Source organism: Oncorhynchus kisutch, linkage group LG8 (genome assembly GCF_002021735.2).
Source record: "Oncorhynchus kisutch isolate 150728-3 linkage group LG8, Okis_V2, whole genome shotgun sequence".
Lineage (NCBI taxonomy): Eukaryota > Metazoa > Chordata > Actinopteri > Salmoniformes > Salmonidae > Oncorhynchus > Oncorhynchus kisutch.
The window spans coordinates 33939986-33967067 of record NC_034181.2 but is presented as its reverse complement, the minus strand read 5'-3'; the positions used below and the strand labels follow the sequence as shown (position 1 = coordinate 33967067).

The 27082-nt window shown below is 43.2% G+C and overlaps 2 protein-coding genes across 7 annotated transcripts in view; both read right to left on the bottom strand.

Annotated features, from left to right (window-relative positions):
* ulk1a (unc-51 like autophagy activating kinase 1a) lies at nt 1–22979 on the bottom strand. 5 transcript variants are annotated; one of them, XR_004210789.1, is made up of 27 exons: nt 22416–22976; nt 22206–22298; nt 22077–22118; nt 14253–14285; nt 14092–14128; nt 12669–12842; nt 12284–12357; nt 12077–12178; nt 10819–10877; nt 8910–8992; nt 7495–7545; nt 7206–7297; nt 6913–7045; nt 6172–6232; nt 5911–5997; nt 5429–5554; nt 5166–5320; nt 5009–5079; nt 4763–4896; nt 4502–4617; nt 4029–4160; nt 3684–3844; nt 3375–3559; nt 2626–3202; nt 2175–2332; nt 1785–1920; nt 1–1655 (listed from the first exon to the last, which is right to left on the bottom strand). XR_004210789.1 is itself a non-coding variant. In XM_031830161.1 (27 exons), exons 1-27 carry the CDS (start codon nt 22503–22505, stop codon nt 1597–1599), a joined length of 2763 nt encoding a protein of 920 aa, XP_031686021.1. In that variant the 5' UTR covers nt 22506–22973; the 3' UTR covers nt 182–1596. The 5 variants fall into 5 exon arrangements, 4 of the variants coding, with proteins under 4 accessions (XP_031686021.1, XP_031686022.1, XP_020345435.1 ...); XM_031830161.1 differs by having other exon boundaries at nt 182–1655; nt 3084–3202; nt 22416–22973; XM_031830162.1 differs by having other exon boundaries at nt 182–1655; nt 3084–3202; nt 3684–3841; nt 22416–22973.
* Nucleotides 22980–23323: 344 nt separating this feature from the next.
* LOC109895828 (adhesion G-protein coupled receptor D1) overlaps nt 23324–27082 on the bottom strand; it is a 42211-nt gene continuing 38452 nt past the window's right edge. For both annotated transcript variants that reach the window (XM_031830163.1, XM_020489847.2), the window contains 7 exons: nt 26349–26415; nt 26046–26112; nt 25800–25891; nt 25537–25663; nt 25377–25418; nt 25157–25249; nt 23324–25050 (listed from right to left, as the gene is read on the bottom strand). In XM_031830163.1, the coding sequence (XP_031686023.1) occupies nt 24955–25050; nt 25157–25249; nt 25377–25418; nt 25537–25663; nt 25800–25891; nt 26046–26112; nt 26349–26415 (584 nt within the window). In that variant the 3' untranslated portion in view covers nt 23324–24954. The remainder of the gene's footprint in view (nt 25051–25156; nt 25250–25376; nt 25419–25536; nt 25664–25799; nt 25892–26045; nt 26113–26348; nt 26416–27082) is intronic.

Sequence of the window (27082 nt, the reverse complement as noted above, 5' to 3'; positions counted from 1 at the left end):
TAATGTAACATATATTTTAATCATTCTTACACAATATTCTCATATGAAACTGATTTTGGCAGCTCGGTTTTGGTGAACAAAAATAACATACAGTCAAAATAATTACAATATTTTGCAATATAATTGCAATATAATTATAATTTAATATTCAAAAGGTGCCTAGTCAAAAAGTAATTCGGAAAGCTGATACCATTTTCATTGAATGTAAAAACAGAAATAGGTTCATTCAAATGTATAGCCACAAGGCAGTCATAAAAAACGAAATATTAAAACCAACCACTCCACACAAAACAAACCCCCCAGATTTATACAAAATCTTACTAAAAATATAAAATACAGGACAGGTTTTCTGTACTGAAGTTGAACCTATTTCAGCCATTTATTTGCCTCATCCACAAGCCTATACATTACTGATCATTCACTAATATTTGTGCAAAAACAGACAAAAGCATGCAGCTCGATGTGGTGCTCGCTGAGTAAAATGACCATCTTGCTGGGAACACTGGGAAAGAGTGGCTTGAAATTTGACACTCTTTACAGAAGATTAAGATCTCGACAATACAGTAATGACATTCTCTGACAAGTTCCTAACAGTTTATGAATAAGTCTATCATAAATGTATTTGTGCTACAGTGGCTTGTCAAAAACATACACATTGCTAAAAGCAGTTTTTAAAAAAGACAGTCAAATAATCTGCTACAAATTGGCAATACTTGGTCTTCACTTTCTCTTACACAACTTTCCAACTCCCGAAAATGATGCATATTTTTGCCTCCAGTTTAAAGCTGCAATTTGTAACATTTTGGGCGAAGACCAAATTCACATAGAAATGTGTGTTATAGATCTGTCTGACGTTGTCATTGAAAGCAAGTTTAATACGCAGTAGATCTGTTCTATGTGTGCTATTCAGCCCGTTCTTAAGTTTCGTTTTTGTGTCTTTTACTTTTGGTTTTGTACACCAGCCTCAAACAGCTGAAAGTACAATATTTTTGGTTATGGAAAATATTTTTCACAGCAGTTTAAATAGTACAATGATTCTCTAGACTATACTTGCTTCTTTTATTCCATAAACTGAAATGGTGGAGCGATTTCTGCATAGTGCATCTTTAAATATAACACCAGCTGGTACCAAAGATATTTACCGAATTCCCTTCTATTATTGAGTGCCACCTTCTGTACATTAAATTACACTCTCAGACATCTATTTACTCTCAAACAACTATTTCAAGTAAAATGAGCTAATTTGAGATGAAAATAATAATTTTGTCCAGTGATGCCTGATAAATCCAGTAGATTAACAGTAACATAACACACACTGCTCTCAGAGTGGAGTCCGACAGAACCAAACCCACTCTTCTTCTCCTCTCTTCTGGTACTAAAAATGTTTAGTGCTAGGCTGTGGGTTGATAGCAGCCATATCAGTGGCCTTGTTACTGAGCATGTTCAGTTCAAAGTGCTTATGTGTGTCAACAGTCCAAGGAGCTCCATCTTCACATAGGACAGAGGGACATCAGAGGGACATCAGAGGTCTGGAGGTGCTCTAACCAAGCTCAGAGGTTCAGCTAATATTGTAGCTATAGTCCAAAAGCCTTAAGCTCAATCACACTGTGCAGTCTGCAGAGCAGAGAGGAGGCGTCTCTCAATACACTGTTTACCTGAGACCAAAACAAAGGGAGAAACACAGTGAGAGACATTCCTAATTCATATCTTCAAATAGATGTGTGTGTGTGCACATGTTGGCACGTGTGTGTGTGTGTGCGCGTGTGTATCTATAAGCTACTTACATTTACTTATGTTGTCGATGTCTACCTGCTCTGTGATGGTAAGGGACAAGCCCTCCATGAGCAGAAGGGCTTTATGGTATCTCTGTATGGGCGCCTGGCCACGGTGGAACATCTCATCTAGGGCTGCTGACTGCACCTGGAAAATAGCAACACACACACTCAGCTATTAACATTGCTCTTACAATATTATAACCACATCATAAATACTGCAGTAAAAGTAATGTCATAAAATGATATTTACTCTATCTAATATTCATCGTATATCATACAATATGCATGTCCAATGAGTATGTTACACAATACTGAAGACCACTAGACAGAGAAAGAATGGGAGCACATAGAGAGTACCAAAATGTACAGTACAGTGCAGTGAGAGAGAGGAGGCCTTACCATGGTCACGGTGTGACTGTAGATGAGTTTCTCTGCAGTGATGTTGCTCATGTGGTCCATCAGTCTCTGCTTGTTGAGGAGGAAGCTCTGCAGGCGGGCGTTGAGGGACCGACAGGACGTCACACTGCTCTTATACAGCTCATTCATCTTCTTCATCACTACATACAGGAGAAATGACTTTCATTTAATACACTTTATAAAGCATTAGCCTCCTACAGTCTAAACCCTGTCAAAGCTGGGGACTCAGTTTGTTCTGAGGTGTCTGTCCTATATCTGAGAATTCTAGGACACGATACATTTCTTGGGGGACATGTATTTATTAACCCTTTATTTTTGGCACTAAACTACCTCCATAAAAACTGGTACCAGGGGACCTTCAGACGAGTCTTGTGAGGCTTGTGGGCGTCCTAGAGCAAAACAACTGACATGGACGTGTTCGGGAGAGACTCACCTTTCCACAGAAGGTGTGTAGCCCAAATTGTTCGGACACTACAGACAGAAGTTGGAAGATCAGCTGTACCGATTTCAAAAGAATCCCAAGACGCTTGTGGGGGTCGTAGAGCAAAACGGAGAAACACCATCGTGATCGTGAGAGTCTCATCTTTCCAATAGCCTGTAGGCCAAACCATTTGAATGCTACAGACGTTTTCGTGAGAAGACCGATCATCTAGCTCTGCAGATGTGGAAGTGCAACATCTGCAGATGCGTTGGATTGAGACGCATCCAATGCAAAAAAAAACAGATATCTATTGCTTAAACTGACCGATTTTGATGGGGATGTAAAAAATTATGCTAATTAAATTTCCACGGGGCCGCGGGGAAATCGAAACTCTCGGGATTAACAGGATTTAATTGCCTTTTTTTTTGCACACATCAATGAGAAGAGGAAAATATGGTCCCGTGTCTCACCTTGCTTGACTGTAGAGGAGGGGAAGAGTCTGCCTTCTTTGATGTCCTCCATAGCAGTGTGTAATGCAGACGAAAGATATTCTGCAGCCTTCATGTACAGCACCAACTGCTCTGCATAGCTGCGATAAACACATTGTGAGTACCAACGTTAACTTACACAAAAAGATTACTCCCCAAAATAAAATAAATACATCTTGATGTACTAAAAATACATCATTACGCTGTGATTTTAAAAATAAATTGGTCCAATTTAAAGCTCAGGGAATAAATAACAGAAATGCATCCTCTCACCCCCACTCCCGACTTAGAAGACTGATCTGATCAGCCACCAGGCTTTGCTGCAGGAAAGACACATCAGGAGCATCCTCACTGGTCTCACTCTCAAGTCCAGTGTCTTTAGAACTGGCTATCTCCATGACACAGTGGACAAAGGCAAGAGTGAAGCGCAGGTTTCTCAGGCCATCCGTATGCCACTGCTGTGAAGGAGAGCCAGAAAGGATTGCATTTTGTCAACAGTCTAGTTTCTGGCAATGTGCAAACTGATGAATCCATTCATGTACAGAGATCTAATATATTATAAAGGAGTGTTTATGTGTTTACCCCCATCAGTGTCTCCTCTGGGAGCTCTGGAGGGTCAAAATCTATGGCCCTGTCTGGGCTGGCTGTCTTGGGGTGGGTAATATGCTGGTAGTTAGGTACATCTCTATGGGTTCCTCTGCTGATTGACCAGGATGGGCTGACATAGCTGGGGGAACCCACTGCTAAGAGGAAATATCAAATATGAAAAAGTTATTTAATAGGATTCAAAGCATTTCTCCCTCTGCACATCCCATTACATAGACCCTGATACCATGCTGGAATTCTGAATGTCTAATCAGACTATACTGATCTACTATGAGAACCAAATAAGAAACCCTTCTAAGGTAGTTGAAGATCCCTATGTACCTGAGAACGTCCTGGTGGGATTTGGTGGGGTCCCGGCATTTCCTCTGGATGGAGATCCCCCAGTGAACACGACTGAGGTGGGACTGCCTGAGGCTGAGGTTCCTGCAACCCTCAGAGCACCACTAGTTGGAGCTGTAGGAACACATCAGGGGGGGAAATGGTGTCTACTGGCTGAAATGCCATGGACATTGATCATGGACCTCCAATGCAAATGTATGGTCATATACCCACTGACTTGCAGTCAGGAACATTATCAAACATTTACTTTTCTTGTCAAGCCTCACATGGGTTATAGATAAGGCTTGTCCAGGATAGATTAAGACCCTACCTAATATATGAAAAGAGTGGGCAGTGGCACAATTACATAAAGTCTAACCCAAGGGCAATAACAGGCTTACACAATTAGAAACAAACAATATATTTTCCACAGCTCAAAATCCAATCCCCTTGGTTTGCCCATGGTGCCCTGGTACCTGTGGTGTCCATGGACCTCTCAGTGGGAAGGCTCTCGTTACTTCCTCCATCCAGCAGCTGAGCTCCAAAAGCAGCCTTTAGCATCATGTCAGACAGACGGCCTGCACTCAGAGACCTGGAGATAGGACACACACACACACAGATACCTTCAGAGGGCGTCAGCAGACACGTTTAATCATTAATCAATCATACCTTAAGATGGAGCCCACTACCCCACTTATGGATATCAGATAGCCAGTATCTGTAGAGCTGGTTTTAACCTTTTGAAGGGGCCCTTCCTCTTCCCTGCGGCCCTGCTGATGTGGCTCAAGTCTGATACCGTCCGTGTTCGGGTGGGAATGATGGGCAAATCCTCAAAGCTGGTGGGCCGGGGGAATTCATGTGGAGGCGTGGCCTAAGCAGGAATCAGGAAAATAACAACATGAGAATGTTGTATTATAGAGTAACGACTTCACTCTTGAGCTTGCAGAAGAGACCACTAAATGTGACATTGTTTAGTGGATGACCTGAGGGCTCTGTTGTCCTGTCCAGGTGCTGAAGAGGCCAGTCTGCTCTGGGGTCTCTGGGATAGTGCCCACTGTGGGAAGAGAAGTGAAGAAGCACATGTTACAGTGAGTATAGTAGTCATGCAGTAATGGAGGTCTGAGGGGATTCCTACTGTACCTTGTGGAGAGGGCTGGTAGGGTTTGGCCCCTCCAGCTGATAGCCTGCGGTGGATGAGCACTGCCCCCCCGGGGCCTGATGGGAGAAGGGAGGCTCCAGTCTTCCTACTCCCTGGGGAACTGCCACTACTACTATCAACACAGCAAAGGGTGGCCCTGAAACAGATGTGTAACGTGTCATCAACAATTTCCAGAATACACCCCCACGGTAGAAACGCCCCACAGAGAGAGAAGGGAGAGAGTGAGAGAGATAGAGATATGTACCTGGTTGAGCCATGCAGGCCAGCGGGGTGTAGGTTTTGTTCTATGCGCTGGTAGTTGTGGATCTGTGTTGGGACAGGAATGGGTACAGACTGGCTGTAGTTACTCCCATTGAACTCTGCAGGCCTGCTGCACAGACAAAAAAGGAGGGGTGAGAGGAAAAGGATGAATACACCTCAGTGATTTTGTAGGATTGAACACAGCGGGGGTTGAAGGGAAACACACACAGTAAATGCCTGTAAAAACACTACTTGTTCCCTCATAGATTTGTATCTCTAAGTTAGGACAGGTCCATTCTCCCACAATGTTTGTAGTATGACAAACACTAAAGGATGTTATTATTTGTTACCTATCAGCTAAACAGCAGTGTGCTTTATACTAAAGTCTGGTCAGATTAAATGAGGGTGAGATGGACAAATGCTGTGAAACTTCTAATAGCCCAGGTTTACTCCCCATCTGTCCCCCTCAGTCAGCCCTGCTCTTACCTAACAGGATTAGGGGGGCAGAGGGGTGAAGAGGGGGGTGGTGTCCTGCCTAGACTCCCAAGTACCCCAGCAGCCAGCAGAGAGCTCCTTTATCATCAAGATAAAGGTACAGGACAGAGTCAGTCAGTGTTACCCACTATCTACTTGCTGCTATAAGGACCTCTCATAACCATCTCCATTGTACAGATTTCTACAGTAGGACTATACATTTCCTGAAATTAAATACAACAGAGTATTATCATTCTCCTGTGCCCAACTTACCCACTGTACAACATGCTGCCCTGGACAGGTGACCCATCTCCCATGTCACATGTGATCTCACCTGGTGGTAACAAAACAGGATCCAGGGACATATCAGTCACATGCGTTTACAGCATTAATCAAACCCATATCAAGAACACAATGCTGGTAAAGTCAGAGCTAGAGAGACAAAGAGAGAGACAGAGACAGACAGAGACAGACAGACAGACAGACAGACAGACAGACAGACAGACAGACAGACAGACAGACAGACAGACAGACAGACAGACAGACAGACAGACAGACAGACAGACAGACAGACAGACAGACAGACAGACAGACAGACAGACAGACAGACAGACAGACAGACAGACAGACAGACAGACAGACAGACAGACAGACAGACAGACAGACAGACAGACAGACAGACAGACAGACAGACAGACAGACAGACAGACAGACAGACAGACAGACAGACAGACAGACAGACAGACAGACAGACAGACAGACAGACAGACAGACAGACAGACAGACAGACAGACAGACAGACAGACAGACAGACAGACAGACAGACAGACAGACAGACAGACAGACAGACAGACAGACAGACAGACAGACAGACAGACAGACAGACAGACAGACAGACAGACAGACAGACAGACAGACAGACAGACAGACAGACAGACAGACAGACAGACAGACAGACAGACAGACAGACAGACAGACAGACAGACAGACAGACAGAGAGATAGGGTGTCTTACTGGGGAACTGGGCAGGCACCATGACAAAGTCATCCATCTCAGAGGAGGTGTTCCTGCTGTAGTGGAGGGCTGTGTACCGGGAAGGGGTGGGCTCGGCCTTGGGCTGGAGTCTCTGCAGCACCGCATCGGAATGCTGAAGGGGAAAATATCTAATATTAGACCCTAGGTGACTGGTATTGGTAGCAGATCATTTCCCCTTCACATTATAAAGCATTGGGCTGAGCACTTGGAAAAGTGCTATATAAATCCTATTCATCATCGTTATCACTCCCCAGAGAGGAGGGGGGACTCACTTGAGGGGAGGAGGCCAGGTGAAAGGTGGAGGAGCTGCTAGAGGAGCTGGCAGACCCAGAGCTGGGGTAGGAGGGCATGGGCACCGGAGAGGCTGGAATGATGAAGGACACAGTCACTGTGGTACTAATCCCAACCTCATACTGGGGGCATGCCATGGCTTTGGTACTCTTTATTTAGGTACTAAATAACTTGAGTTGTACATTAGAACTCATTAATAATTCACACCCGTCTAAAATGCAGTTCTAATCCACAGAGCAATTTGCCTGTATGGCCTATAGGGATACTCACATTTCTTTGTGGATGAACTTGACTCCAGGAAAGAGTGATGGAAAAACTCATCTGTGTGGGTAAACAATGTCAAATAAATTGAAATAAGACTGACATTGCGAGGACTGATTGCAGTTCCATTCCAGTGAAAAAGGCATCATATCAGACAGGGCCACATTGTCTCCCAACCCCTCCTCTCTCAGCATCCAGTATTTATGCTGCAATAGTTTACAGTGAGGGGGAAAAGTATTTGATCCCCTGCTGAGTTTTTACATTTTCCCACTGACAAAGAAATGATCAGTCTATAATTTTAATGGTAGGTTTATTTGAACAGTGAGAGACATAATAACAACAACAAAATCCAGAAAAACGCACGTCAAAAATATTATAAATTGATTTGCATTTTAATGAGGGAAATAAGTATTTGACCCCCTCAATCAGAAAGATTTCTGGCTCCCATGTGTATTTTGTACAGGTAACGAGCTGAGATTAGGAGCACACTCTTAAAGGGAGTGCTCCTAATCTCAGTTTGTTACCTGTATAAAAGACACCTGTCCACAGAAGAAATCAATCAATCAGATTCCAAACTCTCCACCATGGCCAAGACCAAAGAGCTCTCCAAGGATGTCAGGGACAAGATTGTAGACCTACACAAGGCTGGAATGGACTACAAGACCATCGCCAATCAGCTTGGTGAGAAGGTGACAACAGTTGGTGCGACTATTCTCAAATAGTATTTCTCCTGTCTTAGCCGGTGTCCTGTGTGAATTTAAGTATGCTCCCTCTAATTCGCTCTCGTTTCTCTCTTTCTCCTCTGTCTTTCTTTCTCTCTTCTCTCGGAGGACCTGAGCCCTAGGACCATGCCTCAGGACTACCTGGCCTGATGACTCCTTGCTGTCCCCAGTCCACCTGGTCATGCTGCTGCTCCAGTTTCAACTGTTCTGCCTGTGGCTATGGAACCCTGACCTGTTCACCGGACGTGCTACCTTGTCCCGGACCTGCTGTTTTTGACTCTCTCTCTCTCTCTCTCTCTCTACCGCACCTGCTGTCTCTAACTCTGAATGATCGGCTATGAAAAGCCAACTGACATTTACTCCTGAGGTGCTGACCTGTTGCACCCTCGACAACCACTGTGATTATTATGACATCTTGGCCATGTTCTGTTATAATCTCCACCAGGTACAGCCAGAAGAGAACTGGCCACCCCTCAGAGCCTGGTTCCTCTCTAGGTTTCTTCCTAGGTTCTGGCCTTTCTATGGAGTTTTTCCTAGCCACCGTGCTTCTACATCTGCCTTGCTTGCCGTTTGGGGTTTCAGGCTGTGTTTCTGTACAGCACTTTGTGACATCGGCTGACATAAAAAGGGCTTTATAAATACATTTGATTGATTGAGACAGCAGTGCAAATGTTAGTGAGTGAGAGAGTGAGTGAGGCTAACCAAAGTCCATGCGCTCCTTATGGTTCCTTTGCAGCAGGCCCAGGAGCAGGTGTCTCAGGTGGACTGACGTCTCCCGTGGAATGCTGGGAGAAACACAGGTTTACAGGTTTCACTTTGAAAACATATCTTTAATGACCTTAAGACAAAACAAGCTGCGTGTTCAACAAGGACACAGAGTAATATCACACATTGGACTGTTTTGTGTTTGTGTGTATTGACTATTTATAAGATTATGTTTTGAGATAGTTTATAATAGCAATAAGGCCCGGGGGTTGTGGTATATGGCCAATATACCACGGCTAAGGGCTGTTCTTAAGCACGGCGCAATGCGGAGTGCCTGGATACAGCCCTTAGCCGTGCTATGCTGGCCATATACCACAAACCCCTGAAATGCCTTATTGCTATAATAAACTGGTTACCAATGGAATCAAAGCAGTAAAAATAAATGGTTTGTCGTACCCGTGGTATATGGTTTGATATACTAACGCTGTCAGCCAATCAGCATTCAGGGCTCGAACCACCCAGTTTCTAACGTGTCGTGGAACACACCTTCCACGTCATGCATTATTTTCCACAGAACGCATAGCCCTCATTGATTATCCCTTACTAAGCAATGTATCAGGTTGTTATGACACTCTGAGCTGTAATGTGGTGTGTGGTTGTGTTTTCCTAGCACTAAGAGCAAGACTGTGGGGTATGATACTGACTGAGTGTGGCCGTGTGCCTGTGTTTATGTTTGAGTGACTCAGGGCCTTTTGACACCCTGACCCTTACAATAAAAGGTTGCAGTTTTGAAAGTGCAGTAACTGCAGTCGACTGTGGTATTTTGGACGCAGTATTTGCAGCATACTGCAGTTAGACTGCACTCTGAACGCAATCTTTTTTGTAAGGGGAGCCGTGGTGTGTGTGTGTGTGTGATATATCTGGGTCATGTGGAAAGTGATAGCGGTGCAGTAGCAGGCAGCTAACAGCTGTTATAAATAGTGAAAAGCAAATACTAAACCCTGTAACCCACACAAACATCCACATCCTTATCACAGGCTTTATCAGAGACAGAGTTCTACTAAACTGGTATTCCCCTGAGTGACACAAATACACAAGCTCACAAAGTAAAAGATTAAAATATAACAAATGCATATGGCTGTTTTGCACTTCAAAGGGCATGGATAGGGGGATAATATTTGTGACCCTGAATAAGAGATACACAATTCTACAGCTGCACCATCAAGAGCATCTTGACCGGTTGCATCACTGCTTAGTATGGCAACTACACCGACCTCAATCGCATGGCACTACACAGGATGGTGCGGACAGCCCAGTAAATTACTAGGGCCGAGCTCCCTGCCACCCAGGACCTCTATATCAGGCAGTGTGAAAGGAAGGCCCGGAAAATCATTAGACTCCAGCCACCCAAACCATAGACTGTTCTCTCTGCAAATGCTCTAACCACTAGGCTACCCTGCCGCCCCAGCACCTGCCATTGTCTTCCAGCAATTTCTCCAACTGTCAACAATTTCAAATGAATAGAGGACATGTTCTCCGAGTCGCGTTGGTTGGGAATGTTGGCGAGGTGTACGTTTGGACTGTGCATCCCCCACAGATGTTGGTCTGAGAGCCGAGTAGCTATGTGTCACAATGGGATGCTGGACTATGGACTCTGCGTCTGTGGACTCCGAATTACGATTTAGTATGAATAATATGATTGTCATTTTTTTTTGCCCATCTTTATCAAGGGGGCCAATCATTTTGGAGGTGACTGGACATTATAGGGTTACCTAAAGTAATCTGCCAGTAAGCTGATTAGACACATAAGACAGATCTGCCTGTTTATGCTATCCTCACACCTAATCCTGTGTGTGTGTGTGTGTTTCGACTCTCAGAGCAGAGGCCTGCAGGTCTCACTACTAACCTGGGCTGGAGGTCCCTGTTTCTCTCATAGAAGAGGCGCAGCTCCTGGGGGCTACTGGCCTGCATGATGAACACACAACACAGGACACACACACACATCCTGTCAGTAACTGTCTGTTACAGCTGGAATACACACCTACCTGTTCACTTACAATCACATGCAATCACTTTATTTATGAAACGTTTAACGCTTTGCCGCAAAATGAAATGATGAATGAAAAACTATTTGCAATAAAGAAAATTGCCTTTAAGAAATCAACTGTGATTTTACACTTCGGGTCAGAGGACATACAAGTTGTCATTTTATTAGTTCTCTTTTGTGGTTGATTGTACACTGGATGTTTAGGACTTGTCAACTAAAACCAGGTGACATGGACAGTCTAAGTGAACACTACACCATCACATGATCACCCTGCCACTGACCCTGTCTGCTCTGAACTCACTGGCCTGTGCTGGCATGCTTCTCTGGGGGTAATTGCTATTCAAATAATTTAATGCAGGAATAGCCCTATACCAAGTACAAAGGTTCAAATCCTTGAATTTCAGACAGCTTCAACCTAAAGCTAAATCATTGCTGACTTCCTAATAAACAGGCAGATCACTTAGCCTTTCAAGGAAACATGAACATAAGTCAAACTATTCTCGCTTGGCAAACTTGCTGACAGCTCTCTAGAACTCTCTCAAAACATGATTCAGCACAGCATCAATCAACCCTAACCACATATGCCACAGTCCACCGCATAGAGTGGCCTCCTAGATGTTAGGGTGATAAACCCCCTGCCTGCCCTGGCTGTTGTGAAACAATGTTTACCCTGGTCTCAGCCATTTCCTCATCCACCTGGCAGCTTGGCTGTTTGTAAACAGGGATCTTTCGGAACAAGTGGACACACTGTTCAGACCCCCAGGGGTAACATAACAGCAGGGGAACACACAGAGAGGCACACAGTGTGCTGTGTGTGTGTGAACATGCTGTTTATCACAGGCTCGTGATGTGTTCTCGTACTTTATGCGAACAGCTGTCTTTCATATGATCTATGGTCAGTTCTTTCATAATATAACATGAACCACGGTAGTCAACCTGTTCAGAAAGGCATTAGAAATCGTAAAAGACCTATTAGAAGTTTCTTATGCAAGAGCATTCAGAGGTTTTAGAAAACATTTTAGATTAGCATGAGTAAGTAATGTAACTATAAAGAAAACTATAAGTTTCCTAACATTCTTGTTTCCTAAAATTGTGAGAGTGTGTGTTTATCACTCACCTGAAAGGGAGCTTTCCCAGTTAAACACTGGTACACTATGGTTCCTATGCTCCACAGGTCGGCCTTGGCATCATAGTTCTGGGACATGATCACCTCCGGGGCCTGAGCACAGACAGACACAGCACAGTGGGTTAGGGTCACATGTACAGTATTTGACCATAAGGTGGGTTAGGATGTGTACGTGTATGGGCAATAGGAGTTTCTCACCATATACATTGGGGAGCCACACAGAGTGGCTGCCATAGTGTTACACTGGAGGTGACGTGCAAAGCCAAAATCAGCTGGAGAGAGGGCAAAATCATCAGCCAAAAACACATCTCAAAACACATGTTTTCACTTATTTTCATTCTCTAAACCCACGATGAGAAATGTTTCTTTCTTTCAGAAGGGAAAACTGGAGGCTAAATTATGGACTGTTTCCAAGTGAATGATTTAAGAGACTAGGGTAGCTGTATCCTTTAAGTGGCAATATGACAACTAACCGTCAACAAACAAATCAGTTCTCGACCACACCCTGCAGCAAAAACTGTCCAGCTTCTCTTTTGTGTACTTAATGTGCAGTATATTACCCAAAACATCCCAAAACACAAACCTATCTTGATGCAGGTGTTGTTAGGGCTGGACTTGCGTCCCTCAGGGTGACAGAGGAGGATGTTCTGAGGTTTGAGGTCTCTGTGGAGGATGCCCTTTTCTTTCAGCACCTTCATGGCCCCAGCTATCTGCTGGAGGAAGATCCGGATGGTGTCCTCACTCAGAGTAGCCTTAGCTGCAGTCACGTCAGAGGCCAAACAGGAGAACATACACGGGAAATAAAGTTATTAGGACAAAGGTCATGAGATCTGACAGTAGTACGGTTACGAATATATAGCTAGCTGTAGGAACTTCTTCCAAAATGTGTAAAGGACAGGAATAACTAACTGACAGCATAATCCCTCAAGCACCTCGGCTGTATTTTTAGCCTCTGTGTTTTTCCACCCTAGGAGAGGAGATAAGTCAGCGACAGATGGATGAGGTCATGTTGGTACTACAGAAGCCTTGCAAGGCGTGTCTGGGTGTTGGATGTGCCAACCTAATGGCAAGGGCGAGCAGGCACAGGAGATGCAGGCAAATGTCTTGTCTGCAAAACAAGACAGCTTGCACGAAAGCAAAATCAGGCCACAACAGGCCTTCGATCTTTAAATAGACTCATCGACCTACGCACACATGGTAAATTTAGTCCATGAGACATCTGTATGCCCTCGGTCTAGTCACTGTTTCTGAAGGAGAGAGAGTGTAATAGAAGGAGGAGATTGTGCGTTGATATTCTGCTAAGAGTATGAGAGGAGAGAATTTTTAATTCTGTTGATTTATGATGGTGTCAGTGGGACAATTATTATCCATTTTGGCTATGAGAGAGCAGGCAAAATAGGGAGGTATATTCATTGCTCAATATTGTTATGTTACTCTAGGTCTGTGTGTGAAGGAGAGATATTTTCAGTGGCCTTGTGTTTCACAAGGAAATCACAAAGAAATCCTGTTCTCTATGTTGGGCTTAATTTGGGCCAAGCTCTAAGTATTTGTTGTACAGGCCTAGGCATTGTGTCAGCATGTAACATACATCTAAATTATATGTCACATTGTTTTGCCCAAAGATGATTATGGTTCTACTTTTCATGATCTTTTAAAATGATTACAAGTACTCAACAAAGGCCGCAACGAAGTCCTCAACAAAGTCTCTGGCAGATTTGATTACTATAACAACAATAGCTTATCACAATAACCTGCTACCAAATCTTTGTTAGGTTGGTCTTCGTTTGACCCTGTTTTCACACTAGCCAATGGTGTTTGGTTCTTCACTCTAAGCAATACAAATGGGTATTAATACAGGCACCTGAAACCCCTACAGTACAATCACAACGAAGGTGCTAGAATGCTTAAGATGTTAAGATGTTTCAATTCCTTTTGAAGTTCAAACATGAGTTAAGAGGAGAGACACATTTGTCAAAGCACTGATTGTGAGGTGACAGTATACTCACAGTGGAGGTATTCTGCCAAATCTCCTCCATTGCAGTACTGGGAGCAGAAAATAATGGAACATTTCATTAGATATAATTGAATTGTTTCTTTCTACAACCACTGTTAATCCACATACTGTATACAGTAGCCTATACATAAAGCAAACCAGACTTCATCTTACCTCCATGACCAGATACACACACCCAGCCATTTCCTGTTGGAGAAAACATAAAAATCATTGATTGTGGTGACATAATATATCCATATAGATTTTTAAGATCGCAAATGTTGACTAAAACTGTGTATGTTCAAAATATATTTACCCGGCAACAAGGGGAAAAAAACCTACAGCCTTTGCAATATATAATTATTACTTTTGTTCTGTTCATTTTCCCCCCAAGGCAAATTAATTCCATCCACGGTTGTTTTAAATTAGATATGCACTACAGTCCCAAGTGGGATGGGCACATGTAGTAGGTTTGAATAATGTATAAATGTAGAGACTATCCCATAAGAAACAAACGACACCACTTCATAATTTAGAGTGGGCTGGCTCCCATTTGGCCGATCATGCAGGGTTGAGCTGGCAGCAAGGAAGGTGAGAGGGTTAGGCTGTCAGTCCAAGCTGACTGCTATTGAATGGATTATAAGGGTGTGACTGGGAGGTGAGTGAAAAAGTGGATTCAGGTTTCACTTGAATTTATAAGGTTTTAGTAGAAACCAGTATCCTTTATCCTCACTGGGTACAGACATCAATTCAACATCTATTCCATGATGTTTCAACGTAATTTCATTGAAATGACATGGAAATAACGTTGATTCAACCAGTGTGTGCCCAGTGGGTCTTTTAATAATTAAACAAATATTGCTCAGTTACTCAAAGCAAATGGTCCCATTTAGAGATACAATACATTGTATCAATCAAATGTCACCCAAACAAAATGGAACTGAGATAAAATGGGCTGAGTAAATGTTAGATACATTACATGACAGCTAGCGACATTACAGTAGGACAAAAGCCCTTCCTTTCATGTCTCCATATCACCTAGCAGGTGTCAGGTCATTAATGATCATTACTCATTAAGTTGCTGAAGACTGTTCCTGGGGAGATTTCTGCTGACTGAGCTCCTTGTCTGTTGTCTTAAGCCATTATTTAGCTTGCAGGCCGGCTGCACCCTGCCATCTGTTTAAGACCAGTGAACCCAAACAGATCAGCAAACCATCTAATGTCTGTCTGGTGACGGGATCATTTTACAACCACATAGGGCCTTTAAGGGAGGACAGCCAAATACAGCTGCAGCTGAAGCCCCATACAATACCTGAGATGGAAACATTGAGATACTCACCTACACGCACATTTGATAAGTTGATTCATTAACCAGATGCCAACTGACAGTAACAGATATGTTATAACAATGTATCAGATTAGATGTCTCCCATTTACTGGAATTGGATTGGCTAGTAAAGAAATCTATAGATTTATTGTTCTGGTCCAACAGCTGGCTTCAGCAACAGCTCTTCTTCTAAGGCCAGCTGCCACTTGGGACAAGAAAGTCTTACCTACTGTACGGTACTGTAGCACTCAGCCATAAACTGGTCTACACGTGAAAGTTGTTCTTCTGCTTGGGAATGGGAATATTTTTTACAGAAACCTCTAGGCCCCTCAAACTCAACTTTGGACCTCAAAGCCAGTCCCACTGTGTTTAATCAATGTTCCCCTCTAATCAGGGACTGCTGATTTAGACCTGGGAAACAAGGTGTGTGCAATGAATGATCAGGTAGAACAGAAAACCATCAGGCTCTGGACCTCGTAGGGCAGGGATCATCAACTAGATTCAGCCGTGGGAAGATTTTTTCTTCAGTGGATGGTCGGGGGCGGAACATAATTACAAATCATTTGTAGATTGCAAATTGACTGCAAGAAGCCCAAACAGATACAATATTTCAAACCTTGCTTACATTTGTATATCCCTTCTCTCTGTAATGCGTGGGAATACTTGGGAACAGATTTCCAAAAGGAAAATCACTTGGAGATGATTTCCTGGTGTTTTTACAATATTTTATGTCCAAGAATAAATATACACTGCTCAAAAAAATAAAGGGAACACTTAAACAACACAATGTAACTCCAAGTCAATCACACTTCTGTGAAATAAAACTGTCGACTGTCGACTACATTTCACATGCAGTTGTGCAAATAGACAACAGGTGGAAATTATAGGCAATTAGCAAGACACCCCCAATAAAGGAGTGGTTCTGCAGGTGGTGACCACAGACCACTTCTCAGTTCCTATGCTTCCTGGCTGATGTTTTGGTCACTTTTGAATGCTGGCAGTGCTTTCACTCTAGTGGTAGCATGAGACGGAGTCTACAACCCACACAAGTGGCTCAGGTAGTGCAGCTCATCCAGGATGGCACATCAATGCGAGCTGTGGCAAGAAGGTTTGCTGTGTCTGTCAGCGTAGTGTCCAGAGCATGGAGGCGCTACCAGGAGACAGGCCAGTACATCAGGAGACGTGGAAGAGGCCATAGGACGGCAACAACCCAGCAGCAGGACCGCTACCTCCGCCTTTGTGCAAGGAGGAGCAGGAGGAGCACTGCCAGAGCCCTGAAAAATGACCTCCAGCAGGCCACAAATGTGCATGCATCTGCTCAAACGGTCAGAAACAGACTCCATGAGGGTGGTATGAGGGCCCGACATCCACAGGTGGGGGTTGTGCTTACTGCCCAACACCTTGCAGGATGTTTGGCATTTGCCAGAGAACACCAAGATTGGCAAATCCGCCACTGGCGCCCTGTGCTCTTCACAGGTGAAAGCAGGTTCACACTGAGCACATGTGACAGACGTGACAGAGTCTGGAGACGCCGTGGAGAACGTTCTGCTGCCTGCAACATCCTCCAGCATGACCGGTTTGGCGGTGGGACAGTCATGGTGTGGGGTGGCATTTCTTTGGGGGGCTGCACAGCCCTCCATGTGCTCGCCAGAGGTAGCCTGACTGCCATTAGGTACCGAGATGAGTTCCTCAGACCCCTTGTGAGACCATATGCTTTTGCGGTTGGCCCTGGGTTCCTCCTAATGCGGGAGGCATTGATGCTATGGACTGGCCCGCCTGTTCCCCAGACCTGAATCCAATTGAGCATATCTGGGACATCATGTCTCGCTCCATCCACCAACGCCACGTTGCACCACAGACTGTCCAGGAGTTGGCCACCTCATCAGGAGCATGCCCAGGCATTGTAGGGAGGTCATACAGGCACGTGGAGGCCCCACACACTACTGAGCCTCCTTTTGACTTGTTTTAAGGACATTACATCAAAGTTGGATCAGCCTGTAGTGTTGTTTTCCACTTTAATTTTGAGTGTGACTCCAAATCCAGACCTCCATGGGTTGATACATTTGATTTCCATTGATAACTTTTGTGTGATTTTGTTGTCAGCACATTCAACTATGTAAAGAAAAAAGTATTTAATAAGAATATTTCATTCATTCAGATCTAGGATGTGTTATTTTAGTGTTCCCTTTATTTTTCTGAGCAGTGTATTATATATAATAATACTAATTTGTAGACTGCAAATTGACTGCAAAAAGCCTAAACATATATAATATTTGACTAAAACAATCATTTCAAACCTTGTTTACATTTGTATCTCTATTATGCATGAGAATACTTGGGAACAGATTTCCAAAATTAAAATCACTTGGAGCTGATTTCCTGGTGTTTTTACAGTCTTTCATATCCAACAATGAATTATTATTATTATTAGAATTCTTTTTGCTCAGGAAACATGGGAGGACAAATTGGCCCACTGGCCTCCAGTTGGGAAACCACTGTCACGCCCTGACCGTAGATTGCTTTGTTTGTTTCAATTTTTTGTTTGGTCAGGGTGTGATGCGGGTGGGTATTCTATGTTGTAGGTCTAGGTTTTCTTTTTCTATGTGTTTGGCCTGGTATGGTTCTCAATCAGAGGCAGCTGTCTGTTGTTGTCTCTGATTGAGAGCCATACTTAGGTAACCTGTTTTCCCATTTTGAGTTGTGGGTGATTGTTTACCATTTCAGTGTTTTCACCATACGGGACTGTTTCGGTTTTCCTTTATTCTTTTGTTAGTTTGTATTCAGTGTTCAGTTTATTAAAATAATGATGAACACGTACCACGCTGCATCTTGGTCCTCACCTTCTTCTACCAACGGTCGTTACAGAACTACCCACCACCAAAGGACCAAGCAGCGTGATGAGGAGCAGCAGAGCTATCTGGAGAAATGGACATGGGAGGAGATACTGGAAGGCAAGGGACCCTGGGCACAGGCTTGGGAGTATCGCCGTCCACAGGAGGATTTGGAGGGAGCTAAGGCTGAGCGGAGAAGGTATGAATTAACACGGCTGGCAAGGAAGCCCGAGAGGCAGCCACAAAAATGTATTGGGGGGCACACGGGGGAGTGTGGCTAAGTCAGGTAGGAGACCTGAGCCAACTCCCAGTGCTTACCGGGGCGAGAGGTTGACCGGGCAGGCACCGTGTTATGCGGTGAGGCGCACGGTGTCCCCAGCGTTCACGCATAGCCCGATGCGCTACATCGCAGCTCCTCATATCGGCCGGGCTAGAGTGGGCATCGAGCCAGGAGGAATGAAGCCGGCTCAGCGCATCTGGTCTCCAGTGCGTCTCCTCGGCCCGGGTTATATGGCACCAGCCCTACGCACGGTGTCCCCGGTTCGCCAGCACAGCCCAGTGCGGTCTGTTCCACCCTGCCGCGCTTGCCGGGCTACAGGGGGTATCCAGCCAGGACAGGTTGTGCAGGCTCGGTGCTCGAGACCTCCAGTGCGCCTCCATGGTCCGGTCCATCCGGTGCCTCCTCCATGCACCAGGCCTCCTGTGGCAGCCCCACGCACCAGGCTGTCTCTCCGTCTCCTCCCTCCAGGTGCTCTCTCCTGTCCGGAGCTTCCAGAGCCTCCCTCCTGTCCGGAGCTGCCGGAGCCACCCGTCAGTCAGGAGCTGCCGGAGCTGCCCTTCACTCTGGCGCTGCCGGAGTCTCCCGTCTATTTGGGGCCCGCTGCAAGGGTCCCCAGTCCGAGGTCGGCGGCTTAGGTCGCCGCTCCAAAGGCGCCACTTAAGTGGGCCAAGACTATGGTGGAGTGGGGTCCATGTCCTGCGCCAGAGCCCCCACCGCGGACAGATGACCACCCAGACCCTCCCCTATGAGTTTAGATTTTGCGGCCGGAGTCCGCACCTTTGGGGGGGGGGGGGGGGGACTGTCACTGTATGTTTCTATTTTTATTTTGGTCATGGTGTGATGCGGGTGGTTATTCTATGTTGTAGGTCTAGGTTTTCTTTTTCTATGTGTTTGGCCTGGTATGGTTCTCAATCAGAGGCAGCTGTCTATCGTTGTCTCTGAGAGCCATACTTAGAGCCATACTCATTTTGAGTTATTTTCCATTTCAGTGTTTTCACCATACGGGACTGTTTCGGTTTTCCTTTATTCTTTTGTTCGTTTGTATTCAGTGTTCAGTTTATTAAAGGCATCATGAACACGTACCACGCTGCGCTTTGGTCTACTCCTTCTTCCACCAACGCAAAACCACGTTGTCACGTTCTGACCATAATTCTGTTATTTTATTCTTTGTTTTAGTATGGTCACGGCGTGAGTTCGGGTGGGCAGTCTATGTTGTTTTTCTATGTTGGGGTTTTGAGTTCGGCCGAGTATGGTTCTCAATCAGAAGCAGCTGTCAATGTCACGAACCCCGCTTCCTGAGTCTGTGTTTGCCTGTGTTTCTGTCCTGGAGTGTGTTTCCGGTGTCCTGGAACGCACCCTGTCTGGTTGCCGGGCAGATTAGCTTGTTGGGAGATCGATGTTCACCCGCACCTGTATCCCATCAGTAATCTGCACACCTGTCCTGATCATCACCTCTCCCCTTCAAAAGCTCTGACCTGACATCCATTCCCTGCCGGATCGTTAGCCATGAACAGTATGTTGTGCCATAGTATCAGCCTCAAGTTGGATAGAATTTGTTTTGTTGTTTTGTACGTCTTGCTTGCCTTCAACTTACCTCCGTTTGTTCTGTCTTCAGTTACTCACCCGGATCATTTACCCCATTCCCGCCTGGTCATCGGAGGATTCCGCTTCCCCATTGGATCCACCTATTTACTCCCATCAACTGGATGTATCTACCCACTCACATTCACTTGTAAATAAATACTCACCTTCTTCCTACTCTCCTTGTCCTGGTCTGCTTCTGGGTTCGATTTTGAAGAAACGTGACAGTCAATCGTTGTCCCTGATTGAGAATCATACTTAGGTAGCCTGGGTTTCACTTTTGGTTTGTGGGTGTTTGTTTCCGTGTGAGTGTTTGAGCCACACGGTACTGTTTCGGTTTTCGTTTTGTTCACATCGTTTATTGTTTTGTATTTCAGTGTTCAGTTCGTTTTGAATAAATCATCATGAACACTTACCACGCTTTGGTCCGTTCCTTCTTCCACCTCTGAATGCCGTTACACACGTTGCAGGTTAAGAGTTGAACAGCCCTGCTCTAAGCCAAAAGTACTCTCTGGATCTTGTAGTTTGTGGACGTAGGGTACGAGGGGGTAACGAACCCCCCTAAGAACAATTTCTAATTGCTGACACAAAAAGCAACGTTTAGAAAAAAATTGTATGTGGATCAAGGTCATGCTAAGGTGACGAAACTATAAAGAGAAATAAATGGCTACATTAGACTTTTTTTGGTTATTTAATGAAATGTTGTTTTTAGAAAAGGGGCTTTTTTTTTTAAGTCCCGGGGTAATTGGGGGTGCCAGTTACCCGAGTAGAAGATTATGGCATAGGGTTTCACACAAGTGTGTTAAAATCCATTTAATCCATTTTATTTAGAAATGTCTTTAAGTAATACTTAAAAGCTAAGTCTAGTTGTCTAATTGTAATTATTAAAATATGGTGGGTGGGAGGAGGTGTTGCACATGTGACCATTAATATCTGCACTATGAGGAGATTTTATGTAGTCCCTCTTAACTCTGCACATTCATTTCCTTTGTTCTTTGTTGTTCCTTTTCCATACAATCCATTATGTACAATTGCACTAAATATTATTTGAACAATGCAGGATTTTAAATCCCAGCAGTCTTTAAAATGACATTCAGGAGCAAAAAGTTTTCAATAGCTGTTTTTAATATAATATTGGAATGGAATATAACATTAAATAACATTGGAGTGTAACATTGATGTGGCAACTCTCTTATGCTCTGCTATTGCAAGATTCTAATCTGTACGTAGGTCACAAAAAAAGCTATCCCCAGTCAAATTGGAGCACAACTCACTAGCCCACCGACTGCACTGCTCACACCTACAGTAATCCAGTCCCCTCCTGTGACTGAAAACGGGGAGAGATGCTAATTTAAAAGCTCCCTCTTAAAAACGTAGCTAGCGATCCAGCAGTATGACATAAAATGCTGTGTAAAATAGCTAAAAGGCTATAAAGTAACATTAACTGTAAAGCTATCAGCCACTAGTGGAAACATTTACAACTGCAATTTAGTTACGTTATCTTTTATAATGTATTTTACCTCAGACGATCTGGTAGTAAGGTTGCCCCAACACACTCATCCGACATATGAATACTTAAAAAGTAAATACATTTTTCTCTCTAAACAGGTGGATTATTTATCTTAAGGCTTTCCTAATTGTATATATTTTTTAAACTTGGTGACATCTTGTGGTCTTTATGTCAATTACATGGGGGGGGGGGGGGGCAGCTACTCCAGTGGGCTAGTTACCCCCTAGTACCCTACGTGTTATCTATATCAGTTCTTAATAACATACACGCCTATCAACAGAGTATGAGCGAATGAGATGCAATGTTCTGCACATCGAATGTCAACAATTGCGCATGTGACAGCAGGTTTAGGAAAAGCTGTTAGTCAGCTTATTGTGTAGAACTAGAACAGTGTGTGATGATACCGACATGTACAGGTAGGCTCCATGTGTGTCAATAATACATAACGATGTTGAAAATCGACGCATACCTGGAAGTCAAGTAGTCCAACGATATTCTCATGTTTCAGTTCCTGTGTAGGGGAACAACAATTGAATTGTTCATTTGTCTAGGTCTGGACTTACAATAATTGCATAAAGTTTCGTCGTCAAATTATTACCTTTAATATTTTAATCTCTTTTCCTAACAGGGAATGGGATTTTGCCAAATTCTTCTTGTTAATACATTTCACAGCTACTTCCATGTCATGCCTCTGAAAAAGGCAAAGGGAAAGACAGAAGATGAACGGTTATACAATCTCTCAATAAAAAATGTATATAGGACTTATCTCACCCTGGTTATAACATATGTATAATAGCATACAAATTACCTCCTTATGTCTCCCTTTGAACACCACGGCAAAGGCACCATGTCCAATCAGGTCTTTCCTGTTGAACTCGAATTTCCCAATAGTCTCCATACTGTTCAATTATAATAACAACAGGTGCTGTGTATATCCAGGTGGAAGCAGGATGTTGAGGTTACCACCGGAACAATTTGGAAGTCGCCACCGTTCAACTCCAGACAGCAAGAGAGGTGTCTAGATCCTTCAAGTCTCTCCCCGATTAAAAACCCTAACACTTCTTGAATCATGACGGTTTCATTTAAAATATCAATATCCTATATTAGAAGTTGTTGTCACCATTATGCCTTTATATAAAAAGCAAAATGACAGATCTCATATAGACTTAAAACTGTTTACAAAAGAGAAGAGTAAATTTCCCGTCGTTAGTTGGATATAAGCTCCAAAGTAGTCTATATGAATTCTCAAAATGTACGTTTTCTTTACAGATAAGTCACCTTTATCCAGACACTGTCGGCTATACTGGTTACATTTGTTGCGAGTCTTCACCTATCACGAACAAACGATCCCACTGTAGTTATTCATATCCCTGGGTGTGAGCATGCGCAACAGGAGTTGTAGCAGTGTCCACCTAGTCAGAAACATGAGTGCCACTGGCGCGCAATAATAACTTGTCTAATCATCATGGCCACAGGTTGCTTAACCTAACGCAACGCAATATCAGTGTATGTGTATATGTCATTTTCACACATGAAATAATGCCTTGTCTACCACATCCTTTTCTTTATTTTAGCATTGCCACTTCTTAGGCCTACTGCAGTTTCAATACTTCCAATAGATAGCGCAGGTGAGACGGTATTCTTTTTATTCATTTTAACATACAGTAGGAAGGATACTGCGGTCTGTTGAGAGAGGAATTAATTACATACAATACGTTTTCATGTTTGTCTTTTTATTCAACAAACTTGAACACAGAAAGTACCTTAGAAAACAAGCAAAAGACACGCCATAAGATGATGGTCTGTTCTGAAATACTGAAAAAATACAAGTCATGGGAAGTGTTTTTAAATGATTTCATACAGCAAATCCTATTGTAGGAGACTAAGTGTTGGTACAGTGTCAGAACCATCAACATCTCATCAGACATTTCTCTCCAATCTCACAGTGAAACTCAACAAAATACAATTTGCTGTGCTCAATTCAAAGTCCCACTCTTGTGTTTGTGAAAGACATGAATATGCTAGCCTATAACTATGTATCCTCTACTCGAAGATAAAGCATAAAACATCTAACGATCTACGTAATTTGAAAAGTTAACTGGAACACTGATAAAAAAATTCACAGAATTGTGTCTAACACAATTAATAATTCTCTATTTTTCAAAAAAGCATGAAATACTGCAGCTTTACAGAGACATGATGTACATGATGAAATACCATTGTCAACTCATCTTCATCGTAAGATGAAACAACACACAAAGAAAACATAAAAGGAGAGACAGGTATCAAACATTGTGAGTATTTTGAGTGACTTTGCAAAAAAAAATAAGAATCACAAAATCCATAAATAAATACATTAAACTGTGTTTTTTTCTTCTTCATTTGATTACACTTTTTACATTAGTGAAAGTATTATTTATTGTATCAACTATCTCTACACTAAGGCACATGTTTTTTTGGGGCTAGATTTAATGTTCTGCACTTTCTGGAAATTAAATATTTCAAACAGAAAATAATTGTAATTGATTATTTTCATTGGTTCAACACATAATGCTTAGTGTGCCATGCAGCCAGGAGCCTGTGATAATCATGTATTAGAATAACCATTCTGAACCAGAAGTAACCAATTACCAGGCAGCTATTAGCCTCTTTGTCATAACCATAATACATACTGAAAGTAACTATAACACTCAACAAAGTAAAAGCTACACTATGTTTACATATCACAAAACATTGGATAGCCTCTGGTCAAATGGATCATTTGTCATCAAAAATACTTGGGTAGAAACATTTCAAGACATTATACACAATATGGTGGACAAAAACTATCTAAAACAGTCAATGGAATGCTTTAAATCCTCAAGGTTAACAGCCAATATAATCTCACTCTGTTCCCTAACCATGGGTCCCCTCAGAAATCCCTTCTCTAAATGGGTCTGGCCAGCTGTCTTTTATAAGAGAAAGGCACAGTCTGAGTCTGTTTGTCATCAGGGGGAGATTACATTATGTTCCATTTGGGGTTACAGCATTACATCAAATCATTGTATAGTGGAGGAGTAAGGGAGCGGGAGGCTGTGGGCTATGGAAGCTAAGCTCAGAGATGCCTGTAAGAATGGATACTCACTGTCATTGTGTATAGAGGTCTGAATGAAGACGCATGACATCCTGACTATGCAGCTGAACCACAGCATACCCCCTTATCTTTTCCTTCTGAGTCATATATCACATATAACAGTGCACAACAGCACAATGCTTTAGCCAGTGTCTGTCAATGAATCTACACTAGTCAACCACTGGTTGGCATGGCATCCTATTTCCGCCCTTACTCGAAGTGATGCCCTCCAGTTTTAGACAGCAGAGAGGTCGATCCGATTGGCTGAGTTGGTGCTTTTGTCCCATGTGTTCATCTTTGTGGGGCTCGCCCCTCCCCTGTTTCCATTCATCTACAAGAGAAAAAGGAGAGCACACACTTGATCTCACATTCAAAGTTATAAGTTGAATTCACTTCTTTCTTCTTAGCCAATTAGACACCTCTATCTTGGTACTCACAACGTCAGAATTGAAGGGTTTCACATTGATGTTGCGAATGGAGCTGCTGGTTAGAGACCACACCTTGGTTTTGTGCTTAAAGGCAGCTCTGACCTACCACAAAACAGCACAACCATGAGTAGGACCAATAACAGATGCAATGTTTCATAAACCTCCCCGGACATATTAGAAACAAAACAAACTATATCAACACTATAACAACATGAGGGGTGTGCCTTACCTCAGAGTTGAGAAGGCAATGGAACAGGAAGATAAAGAATCCCTTTAGAGAGAAAAATCCACATGATTGTATTCAATTACTGTAAATAAAGGCTATTGTTAAAGATATTTTATGAAATGTATTAGATTGCATAATGGCACATTTACAGTACGCTACTTACCTGTAATGAGTTGAAAACAGCAAACATGTACTGGAACATCAGTGCGTGATCGTTGATGGCCAGTACCCCAAAGATCCAGGAGATGCCCAGAATAGGAAGGAGCACAGCCACTGCCTTTGCAGTCAGCCTATACACACAGAGAGACACAGAAACACTAAATGTCAGCATTCTATAGTGTATTAATGTCAGTCTGACTGAGTCAGAGTTTGGATAGCGACATCACCATGATGGTTTCAGCCCTAAGAACAGAGATGATGACTCACTTGACTGCGTTGGCATCGCCATGAACCTTGTAATTCTCTGAACTAATACGAGAGATGATCCTCGTTACAGATATAAGAATCACAATATTCACCTAAGTAAGAGAGAAAACAACACATATCAGTTAATGTCTAAATATCACTTTCATGAACAAAAAGCTTGAGCTCCAGTGATTAATTAGCTGTAAATTGTAAAGTAAATAACAGAAATAAACAAACAGTTAGTGGTGATTTCTTCAGTTCTCTTACCACAATGACAAACAGTGCTGGTGCCACAAACGCCCAAATAGCCCCATTCTTCAAGGACAGCCAACAGCTGAGGGAGGGAGGAGAGAGATAACAAGCTTGGTCGACATCTCTCACATTATACTTCCCATCTCCGTTTACTCTGTAAACTACTTATACAGTACATAAATATGCCTAGATACATATCTCTTAATTCATGGCAGTTTCATGGCACCAGTATTGATATTTGAACTATATCCAATGGAACAAAGTGCTGCCAAGTGGTTTTGAATGTCCAGGTTGGAGTGTGTTGACTCAGTGACTTACTTCCCAACCTCTCCATAGCTGTCCAAGGCTGATGTCATAGAGACCACACATATCACCAATGGAGACCCTGGGAGAAGAGAGGACATGTTAGTTACAAGATAAAAAGATATCACACACATCATGACATCTCTAACATTACATTGTTTAGTATATGCTTCCTTATACAGTATTGACTTCAGTCTAATGTTTTCTAAATCAGGTTTGGCAAGGAGTATGAGATGAAAGTTAGCAAGACCGACATTAGAGGACACCGGATGTATTTTAATTCCCACCAACATGGTTCAAGTCTTGCTCATGCGTTCATCTGTTTTAATGAGTTGCTAAGTCCACAGCGATTTACAGACTTCCCCAGCAAAGAACAATTCAACTGTTACGCTAAAGGAGGAAATGAAGAATAAAGGGTCAGGAGCCTGATTTCACTGCTAACAACAGGAGCTGTAAATTACCAAATGGCAGTGTAAAAAAAAAAACTTAGGCTGGACACATCTACACTCCTTAATTTGCTGTTGGCCACAAATCGCAGCATTACTTTGGCCAACAACATAGGAAATGATAAAAATGGTAACTTATTTCTATGAATCACTCCAGCATGTGGAGGAGACGCAGTGTTCCCAGAAAGCTAAAAGAAACACACACACACACACACACATTCTCCTGTCTGTCTGTCCACTCTGGCTAACAGAGACCTGTGAAGTCTGAAGACCAATCTAGAGGTCTGCTAAAACCAGACCTTA

What these genes read in the sequence shown, in the direction of transcription:
- ulk1a (XM_031830161.1), bottom strand. Translation starts at nt 22,505, where the DNA reads ATGGAGACTATTGGGAAATTCGAGTTCAACAGGAAAGACCTGATTGGA. An exon ending in GGCAGCATGTTGTACAGTGG is followed by an intron (nt 5,998 to 6,171) that starts GTAAGTTGGGCA and finishes TTGATGATAAAG; the next exon opens with GAGCTCTCTGCTGGCTGCTG. An exon ending in TGCCCCCCTAATCCTGTTAG is followed by an intron (nt 5,555 to 5,910) that starts GTAAGAGCAGGG and finishes TTGTCTGTGCAG; the next exon opens with CAGGCCTGCAGAGTTCAATG.